Source organism: Rhinopithecus roxellana, chromosome 8, assembly GCF_007565055.1.
Source record: "Rhinopithecus roxellana isolate Shanxi Qingling chromosome 8, ASM756505v1, whole genome shotgun sequence".
Classification (NCBI taxonomy): domain Eukaryota; kingdom Metazoa; phylum Chordata; class Mammalia; order Primates; family Cercopithecidae; genus Rhinopithecus; species Rhinopithecus roxellana.
This window is the reverse complement of record NC_044556.1, coordinates 37,379,356-37,390,338: the sequence shown is the minus strand read 5'-3', so window position 1 is coordinate 37,390,338 and position 10,983 is coordinate 37,379,356. Positions and strand designations below refer to the sequence as shown.

General features: G+C 32.6%; 1 protein-coding gene across 4 annotated transcripts in view; it reads right to left on the bottom strand.

Moving 5' to 3' along the window:
- Positions 1-241: 241 nt before the first annotated feature.
- The window catches only part of SYCP1 (synaptonemal complex protein 1), a 125,454-nt gene continuing 114,712 nt past the window's right edge, over positions 242-10,983 (bottom strand). For 3 of the 4 annotated variants that reach the window (XM_010371950.1, XM_010371951.1, XM_010371949.2), the window contains 3 exons: positions 10,805-10,948; positions 826-915; positions 242-730 (listed from right to left, as the gene is read on the bottom strand). In XM_010371950.1, the coding sequence (XP_010370252.1) occupies positions 593-730; positions 826-915; positions 10,805-10,948 (372 nt within the window). In that variant the 3' untranslated portion in view covers positions 242-592. Of the gene's footprint in view, positions 731-825; positions 916-9,395; positions 9,495-10,804; positions 10,949-10,983 lie in introns of all 4 variants that reach the window. The other variant, XR_748928.2, reaches the window with a different exon arrangement.

Below are 10,983 nucleotides of genomic sequence, written 5' to 3'. Positions count from 1 at the left end.
ATAAATATTTGCTTAATAAATGTTGTATAAATGAAATATTTCAGGAAGTCATACTGGTATAGCCACTTTTTCCTGCCACTAAAAGCTATTTCTCAATTTCATAAAATAAAAAAGTCAAAGCTGCCTCAAAAGTACAAAACTCCACTACAATGCTCTCAAGACTTTAAAATGAATAATATTACCTTTAATTTACAATGATGAGCTGTTTATACGACCTAACAGAATCAATAAGAAGCACTTATTTGCATCCAAAATATTTTAATAGTAAAGAATAAAGAATGACCCTCAATAATGCATTCCTAGCATTCAAATGCTAACTTTACAAATTTGAAAACTTAGTAAAAACAGTTTTCATGAATACAAGAAAAAGTAACAACAAAATATAATCATCTAATTATCTGAATATAATGAGGTTTTCAGACAATATGTAGTTAACATTTAGGCTAAAAATATAAAGAAACACAAATCATTCACGCAAATATTTTTTAAAAGTCTCAACTTCCAGAAAAAATTTGGCTCTGGCAAATAAGAAGAAAACATTAACTATAAGTTTCATGTTATTAGGCTCCTTAACTACACTGATTCTCTGAAATTAAACAAATAACTTTTCTGCTTCTTTTAGTTTTTTTTTCCTATCCATTTTAGCAATTACAGCCCAACGGTCCTCCCGCATTTTTCTTATAGCTCCAATCTTCAGTGTAGATCCAGGGGTTGTTAGAGATGAAGGGGCCTGAATACAAAATAAAATTTAAAAATCATAACATGTTTAATTTTTTTAAGTGCAGCTTTTGAAATTTGCTTTCTAGAATAAAATTTAAAAGCTACCTTTTTTGGTGTTTTGACACAAAGATGAGAAGCTGGTGGGTTATTTTTCCTATATAGTGTTTTCAATGTCTCTTCTTCTGAAACCATGCTCTTGAAGAAAAATTAAAAAATATGATGTTGGGGTTACCATCATTAATATTATATTATTAACATTTTGTCAACATATCACATGTGAGGAGAACAAAGAGTGGAAAGAGGAAGGATGAAGAAGGGAGAAGGGCAAAGGGAGGAGGAAAGAGAAAGAAGATTATAGAGAGAAGAAAGAAGACCAAACAAAGAAAACAATAACAAAATAAATCAATGGGCCAAGAAATGACCTAGATTTTTATTCTATTAACTATATTACTGAAAGGCTATGTGAAATACAAGACATGTGTAGTGAGTAGCACTTCTCTACTGATTTCTATTTCAGTTTCAGAGTCTTGATAATACCATCTTGTCCTCCTTCCCTGACCCTGTTTATTCAAACTCACACTTATAACTTATAACAAGTATTTATAATTCTATAAAAAATTATAATATTATCTATGATCCAGCAATTCCACTTCTGGATATGTACTCAATAGAATTGAAAGCAGAGTCTTGAAGAGATAATTGTACAACCATGTTCATAGCAGCATTATTCACAATAGTGAAAACATGGAAGCAACCCAAGTATCCATCCATGGATGAATAAATAAGCAAAATGTGGTGTTTACATACAATGGAATATTATTCAGCCTCAAAAAGGAAGAAAATTCTGATATATGCTACAACATAGAAAAACCTTGAGGACATTGTGCTAAATGAAAAAAAAAACTAGTCACAAAAGAACAAATCCTGTATGATTCCACTTATATGAGATACTTAGCATAAGGAAAATCATAGAGACAGAAAGTAAAATGGTGGCTGCCAGGGGCTGGGGGAAGGTGGAATGAAGAGTTATTGTTTAATGGTAGAAGGTTTTAGTTGTAATGAAGAGTTATGGAGATGGATGGTGGTGATGGTTACACAACATTACAAATGTATTTAATAACACTGAACTATATAATTAAAAATGGTTAAGATGGTAAGTTTTATGTGTATTATACCAAAATAACAAATAAAAATTATAATTATAATGTTACTTAATTTACAATTATTGTAATTCTCCCAAATAATGATAGCTAACACTTATTTAGTACTTTCTAGTGCCAGTCTTTATTTTAATTACTTTGCATATTTCAGTTCCTTTTAATCTTTATAACAATTTTATAAAGTAGGTATACTATTATCCCCATTTTACAGGTGAGGAAACTCAGGCACACAAATATTAAGTAATGCACCCTAGATTATATAGCTAGGAAGAGGTGGAAGGAAATTCAAATTCAGGTAATCTGGCTCCAGAATCCATTCTCTTAATGAATATGAAACACAATTTAGTCATGTAAGCAGTCAGTTCACACAATTTTTTCATGCTCATTAAAGCCACATTTAACAAAAACTTCAGAGGCTTCGTGGATGAGGAATTTCAAACAGAGTTTTATAAATCTAAGATTTCAACAGAATTCAATAAATAAGTCATAGAGCTATCTTTACAGATATACTCAGAATCAGTGTGTACCAAGTGACCAACTTAAACAAGATAAATTATCTTTAAAATCATATTGTTAAACTATCATTACAATTTTACTTAGTGGCAGGGTAATTGATTATTCATCATGAATCTCCATATTAAAATTATTAATAAGTTAATCCAATTTAAAACAACAAAACCTTATCATCTGTCCTCATGACTCTTTGTAGCATTCATCTTTTCATGTGTTTATAGGCCTTTTATGTTTCATCTTTGGAGAAATGGCTATTCAAATCTTTTCTCCCCATTTTTCATTTGGGTCTTTTTGTGGTTGTTGAATTGTGGGAGTTCTTTATATATCCTAGATATCAATCCCTTGTCATATATATGATTTTTAAATATTTCCTCTCATTATTTACCTTGTCTTTTCACTTTCTTGATAGTCTCCTTTAATTCACAACCGTTCTTAATTTTGATGCAGTCCAATTTATCTTTTTTTCTTTCATTACCTGTTCTTTCAATGTCATCCATAAAAGTTGCTGCCAAATCCAATGTCATGAAGATTTCGACAGTGTTTTCTTCTACTGTTTTATAGTTGTAGCTCTTAAGTTTAGGTCTTTCATCCATTTTGAGTCATTTTTATATGATATAAAGTAAGAGTCCAACTTAATTCTTTTTACATGCGGACAGTTAGTTTTCCCAGCACCACATGTTGAAAAAATTGTTCTTTCCCCAAGAGTCTTGGCACTCTTTTCAAAAATCAACTGACTGTATATGTGAGGGTTTATCTCTAGGCTCTCTGTTCTATTCCATTGGTCTGTATGTCTGACCTTATACATGTCTGACCTTATACTTGTACTATGCTGTTTTAATCACTAGCTTTGTAGTAAGTTTCAAAGTTGGGAACTGTGAGTCCTCCAACTTTATCCTTATTTTTCAAGATTGTTTTAGCCATTTGGGGCCCTTTGCAATTCCATATTAATTTGAGTATTTTTTCCATTTCTGCAAAAAAGTTGTTGGAATTTTTATAGAAATTGCATTGAATCTGGAGATTTGGGTACTACCGACGTCTTAACAATATTTAGTCTTTCTATCCATAAACATAGGATGTCTTTCCATTTATTTAGGTTTTTCAAAATTTCTCTCACCAGTGTTTTGTAATTTTCAGTGTGCAAGTCTTTCACTTCCTTGGTTAGATTTGTTCCTAAGTATTGAAATTCTTTTAGATGTTATTGTGAATAGAATTGCTTTCTTAATTTCATTTTTGGATTGTTCATTGCTGGTATATAAAAACATAATCAATTTTTGTATGTTGACATTGTACCCTACAACTTTGCTGAATTTATTTATTAGCTCTAATAGCTTTCTTAAAGAGTCTTTGCAATTTTCTATGCATAGGATCACGTCATCTGTAAAGAGAGGCAGTTTTACCTCTTCCCTTCTATCTGAATGCCTTTTACTGCTTTTTCTTTTAGAGTGTCTCTAGTTAGAATTTACAGCACAATGTTGAATAGCAGCAGTGAAAGTGGACACCTTGCCTATTCTTAATCTTAGGGGGTAAGTCTTTCAGTCTTTCAACACTGAGTATGATGTTAGCTGGGGATTTCCATAGATACCCTTGTCATAGTGAGGAATTTTCCCTCTATTCCTAATTTTCTGAGAGGTTTTCTACCATGAAGTGTTGGATTTTGTCAGGTACCTTTTTTTGCATCAGGATGATGATATGGCTATTTTCTCCTTTGCTCTATTAATGTGGTTTATTACATTGCTTTCTTTTCTTATGTTGAACCACCCTGGCATTCCAGGGATAAACTCCACTTGACCATGGCAAATAATTTTTAATATGCTATTGAATTTGATTTGCCAATATTTTGCTGAGTAGTTTTGCATCTAATTCATAAGAGATATTGGTCTGTAATTTTCTTTTCTTGTGGTGTCTTTATCTGCTTTGATATCAGGGTAATTAATGCTGGCCTCATAAAATGAATCAGGAGGTGTTCCCTCTTGAACTTTTTGGAAGAATTTAAGAAGAATTGATGTTAATTATTTTTAAGGTCTCAACATATATGTCAAATTTTTATTCTGAAAAGTTTTACCAATGTATACTCCTCTATCAGTGTATTTGGATTCAAACTTCCAATAATAATAATCACAATTTTAATATTAATGGATCATTTGCTCTGTGCCAGATGATCTGTTAAACATTTTATAAGCATTATTTAGCTTATTCTCACAAAGTCTGTGAGGTGGTTACTAATATTATCTGCATGCAAGGGATGCAGATAAAGAGATGTGTAGGGCAAGATATGGGGGAAGGTGCATGGTGCTTTCATGCCCTCCTTGGGTGTGCCACCCTGCAGGAACCTCCCTGTGATCAGCTATCCAGAAGCTCTAGTGTTAATTCTTTAAATATTTGGTAGAATTTATCAGTGAAGCCAACTAGTCCAGAACTTTTCTTTGTTGAGGTTTTTGATTACCAATTTAAACTCTTTACTTGTTATAGGTCTATCGAGATTTTCTATTTCTTTTTGAGTTCATCTAAGGAATTTGTGGGTTATAAGGAATATTTCCATTTCTTCTGGGTTATCTAATTTATTGGCATACAATTATTTATAGTATTGTCTTTTGATTTATTTTATCTCTGAAAGGTCAGTAGTATCCCCACTTTCATTTTTAATTTTACTCTCTCTCTCTGGCTAAAGGTGTGCCTATTTTGTTGATCTTTTCAAAGAACCAGCTACTTTTGGTTTCACTGACTTTATTGTTTTCTATTCTCTAACTTATCTCTGTTCTAATCTTTATTATTTCCCTCAATCTACTAGGTCTGAGTTTAGTTTGCTCTTTTTTTCTAGTTCTTTATTAAGGTATAAAGTTAGGTTACTGATTTGAGATCTTTCTTAATGTAGACACTTATAACTATAAATTCCCCTCTGAGCACTGTTTTTGCTGTATCCTATAAGTTTAGGTATAATGTGTTGTCCTTTTCATTAATTTCTAAGTATTTTCTAATGTCCCTTGTGATTTCTTCTTTGACCCACTGGTTGGCTAAAAGTGTGTTGTTTAATTTCCACAAATATGTAAATATTCCAGTCTTCCTTATCTTATTGATTTCTAACTGCATCCCATTGTGGTCAAAGAAGATATCTTGTGTAATGTCTATCATTTAAAACCTATTGAGATTTGTGACCTAACATATGATCTATCCTGGGGAATGTCTCATGTGCCCCCGAAAAGAATATGTGTGCTGTTGTTGTTTGGTAGAATGTTCTATACATGTCTGTCAGACCTAATTAGCTTATTGTGTTGTTCAAGTCCTCTATTTCCTTATCTTCTGTCTGGTTGTTCTATTCATTATTGAAAGTGGGTTACTGAAGTGTCCAACAATTATTGTAGAACTGTCTATTTCTCCCTTCGATTCTACGAAGTTTTGCTTCATATATTTAGAAGGTCTGTTATTAGGCATGGACATGTTTAAAATTGTCATATCTTCTTGCTATATTAAACTTTTAATTATTATATAATGTCCTTTGTATCTCTTGCACTTTTTAATTTAAAGTCTATTGTGTCTGATAGTAGTATAGACACTTCAGCTATTTTTTGGTTACTATATGCACAGAATATCTTTTTCCATTCTTTCACGTTTAATCAACTAGTGGCTTTGGATCTAAAATGAGTGTCTTGAAAACAGCATATAGTTGTATCATGTTTTTAAAATATAGTCTGCCAATCTATATCTTTTGATAGGAGAGTATAATCTATTTACATTTAAAGTAATGATCTGTAAGGAAGGACACAGCTCTGGATTTTGCCATTTTTTTTCAATATGTCTTATAGGGTTTTGTTCCTCATTTTCTCCATTACTGACTTATTTTCTGTTTAGGTGATTTTTGTACTTAAACATTCTGATTCCATTCTCATTTCTTTTTGTGTATATTATATAATTTCATTGTAGTTACCATGGAGATTACATTTAAGTTTCTAATGTTATAAGAATTTAATTCAAATTTATACCAACTTGACTTCAATAGCCTATAAAAGCTCTGTTCCTACACAGCTCCATCTTCCCTGTTTTGTTTATGGGGTTTTTTTGTTTGTTTGTTTTGTTTTGATTTTGGTTTTGTTTTTTGGCAGGATCTCATTCTGTCACTCAGGCTGGAGGGCAGTGGTGTGATTATGGCTCACTGCGTCCCTGACCTCCCAGCTCAAATGATCCTCCCACCTCAGCCTCCCAAGTACCTGGGTCTACAGGTGTGCACCACTATGCCTGACCAACTTTCATATTTTTTGTAGAGACAGGGTCTCATTGTGTTACCCAGACTGGTCTCAAACTTCCACCTGCCTCAGCCTCCCAAAATGCTGGGTTTACAGGTGTGAGCCACTGTGCCCAGCCCCTGTTCTGTTATTGATGACACAAACTACATCTTTATACATTGTGTGCCTAGTAACATAGATTAACCATTTATACGCATTTGTCTTTAAAATCATATAGAAAATAAAAACTGAAGTTACAAACCAAAATAACAATACTAGCTTTTATAAATTGCCCATGTATTTACCTTTACTAGAGATATTTATTTATTCATACAGTTTCACTGTCTAACAGCCTTTCCATCTGATGGTTTCCCTTTAGTACTTTTTGAAGAGAAGGTTTAGTGATAACAGACTCTTTTGGCTTTTGTTTATCTGGAAATATCTTAATTTCTACTTCATTTTGAATGACAGTTTTGCTGGATATAAAATTCTCAGTTGATAATTTTGGTCTTTTGCACTTTGAATATATAAATTTGCTGTCTTCTGGCCTCTAACATTTCTGATGAGAAATCAGCTGATAAGTTTGTTGAGAAAAACTTGCATGTAATGAGTTGCATCTCTCTTGCTTTCAAGATTCACTTTTTCTCCCCACGGTTTGATTATAAAATATCTTGATGTGGGCCTACTGGGGTTTGTTGAGCTGCGTGGATTTGTATAATCATGTCTTTCATCAAAATTTGGAAAGTTTTTAGCATTTATTTCTTCATATAACACTCTCTCTCTGTGTGTGTGTGTGTGTGTGTGTGTGTGTGTGTGTGTGTGTGTGTATCTAACCCAACCCCTCTTCTCCCTCTTCTCCCTGTGGAACTCCTACAATGTATATATTGGCCCAGATGATGGTGTCCTACAAGACTCTGAGGCTCTGTTCACTTTTCTTTTCTTTTTTTTTTTTTTTTTTTTTTTTGCCCTTTATCAGACTCAGTAACTTCAATTGTCTACCTTTACGTTCACCAATTCTTTTTTCTACTTACTCAAATCTGCTTTTAAATCCCTCTAGTGGGTTTCTCATTTCAGTTATTGTACTTTCAGTTCCAGAGTTTTTTTCTGGTTCTTTTTACAATTTCTAACTCTCTATCAATATTCTCATTTTATTCATACACAGTTAGAGTTTTGTTTTGTTCTGTTTTGTTTTTTTGTCTTTGTCCATGTCTTCCTTTAGCAATATGAGCTACTTTAAGACAGTTGTTTTGAAGTCTTTGTCTAGTAAGTCCAATGTCTGAGCTTCCTCAAGGATAATTTCTGTTGGTTTGTTTTGTTCCTTTGAATGGATCATATTTTCCTATTTATTTGTATGCCTTATGATTTGTTACTATTGGTTTTTTTTTTGGTTTAAAAAATTTTTAGAGACAGGGTCTCACTCTGTCACCTAGGCTGGAGTGCAGTGACATGATCATAGCTGACTATAACCTTGAACTCCTGGGTTCAAGTGATCCTTCCACCTCAGCCTCCTGTGTAGTTAGACTACAGGCCATGTGCCACCACACCTGGCTAATTTTTTAAATTTTTGTATAGAGAGGGTCTTACTGTTGTCCAACTTAGTCTCAAACTCTTGGCCTCAAGAAATCTTCCTACCTTGGCCTCCCAAAATGGTGAAATTAAAGGCATGAGCTATTGTGCCTGGCCCTTGTTGTTGAAAACTGGACATTTGAATATTATACTTTGGTAACTCTGAAAATAAGATTTTCCCTCTTCCTCAAGATTTCTTACTTTTGTTTGAATTCTGTTTTCTTTTGTCTTACAGTTGAAAGTCTCTCTGTGCCAGGGATCAGCCTGAGATAAAAGCTTATGGTCTTCTCTAGTCTTTTTAAGCCTCTTTCCTTGAACATGTGCAGCAGCTATTCCTTTTTGCTTTGTTTTTGAATATCCTAATCTTTAAACGCCTGGCTTCCCAAAGGGTAAAGATGGAAAAAGAAGAAAGGAAAACAAAAAAAAAAGATATGCTTCGTGTAAATTCCTGGAAGTTGCTTCAGTCAGTAGGGGTTGAAACACTGAACCCTGATGTTTGAAGGCCAAGTCCTATTGCCCCCTCTGGCACCAGCAAGTCACTCAAGGAACACGAGCATGGTTTCCTGACACAGGACTGTAGGCTGGAGAGACTGGTAGCTGCTATCATACTTTAGGCTGAAATCAACGTAAATTAACCGCAATTTACCAGCTGACTTTTCCCCTGGAAGCTATAAACATTCAAATAACACTGCATATTTACAAAATAGTTACTTCAGACAGTTTCTGCCAATAATTTGTTGTCTATGTAGAGAGATGGATTCCTGGCACTTCCTACTCCACCATCTTCCTGAGGTCATGCTCAACAACCCATTTTTAAATCTTAATTTTTATAATTTGAATGTTCAAAATTTAACTACATGAGCTAAGAAAATTACAAAATGACTAATAGGTTCATATAATAATTATAACCACAAAACTCATTGTGAAATGTGTTTTTAGACTAGTTTGAACAATTGTGTGCAATTCTATAATACTGTAATATGTTTATTGTGTTGCAAGTTTGTGATGCTCCTTTTAGAAATGAAATGAAATCATGTTGAATCATTCTGAATCTCAGATCAGCTAGGAAATTGGCCTAAACTCAAACTGCTAGAATAATAGCAGGGATTACAACCCTAGAATGTTCAATTCTAAAGCTTATTTTCTTTCTAATTCTCATTACATTTTTATATATCTGGACTACAGTTTGAATTGGCAGTTATTATTTGCAATGCCTTACATAGGCTATGAAGCCAGACTGTGTTCAAATTTTGGCTCCATGTCTTACTATGTGATCTTGAAAAAAATACTTGGGTGACTCAGTTTCCTCATCTGTAAACTGGAAAGAACAGTATATACTGTGATCTTTTAGTATCCATGGGGGATTGGATCCAGGATGCCTCCATGCATACCAAAATGTGTGGATGTTTATATAAAATGATATAATATTTGCATGTAACCTATGTACTTTCTCCTATATACTTTAATCATCTCTAGGTTACTTATAATACCCCATACAATGTAAACACTATGTAAATAGTTATGTTGTATTCCTTTCTTATTTATATTATTTTCTATTGAATTTTTATTTTTTATTTTTTTCAAATATTTTTGGCCTGTAGTTGGTTGAATACACACATGTAGAACCTGTGAATACAGAAAGCCAACTGTATTTCTAAAGGCTGGAATTGTTATAAGAAATAATTAAAGTAATCTTCATTGTATAAAGTGTTTACAATAGTACCTGGTTCACAGTTTTAACTGTTAAGATGCTAATCATTATCTATAAAACAAAGTGGTTCTGAAGTAGGGACTCTGTAAGTTAACTTCAATAATTAGGGTTTTAAGACTTCAATTACTCATTATTCCAGAAGAAAATGAAAATAGAGGGTCCCAAAGCAGCAGAAAAGCTTGAAGGATCTTCTAGTTATAAATGAGAATAACAAAACAAATGAATTTAACTGGGATTTTGTCATTAAGAATTTTTGGTGCACTGCTCCATTTACTCTGGTATGGTTTACCTTTTTTAAAAAAATTAAATGAATCTAAGCTTAATTATTCTCAATAAACCATTATTATGCCTTCAGAAAATAGTGGTATATGTGAATGGGAGTAATTAGGGATACAAAGTGCTAGAGGAAGTAGTTTGCTTAAATATGTTGTCCTTAATACATTAACTTCTTTAGAGTGATGGAAATGTTATAGTCGTCAACAAATACCTTGATATAAATATCAACCAGTGATGTAAAATGAGCATGTATAATACGCAAAATAGAGGGGATGCCTAAATAACAGATTTGGCTACAGTAAAATATTCACTCAATCTCTCTTTTTAAAAATATAGTAAGAACTCCTTTATGACATTCTGCTGGAAAACAAGACAATGATTAATCATATCATATGCCCATTGTGCTATATCAAGTATTTTCAAAGTGTCAGGTTTTCTGAAATTTACAGGGAAATTATTTGAACCCTAATTTCTCTAAAATGCTGCAAAAGCACAAGGATCTGCATTTTAGCAGAGCTCCACTGTATATCAGTATTGCAATGGTAGGTACTATGTAAATATATTATACATGTATATCAAGGAAAATTGTATACAAATAAGTAATATAAATAAATACTAAATATTACTTGTAAAATTTTTACCAAAAGATCAGTAGTTTCTGAACTATCTGAATTAATATCAAATTCAAAGGCCATTTTTCTCTTTTTATTACTTTCTTCAATGGGTATATTCAGGTTTTCTCTTTGCTGTAGTTTTGGTTTTGTTGGTGTCTTCACTGTATATGCCTATCCAAAAATAAAAAACAATATATTATCATATC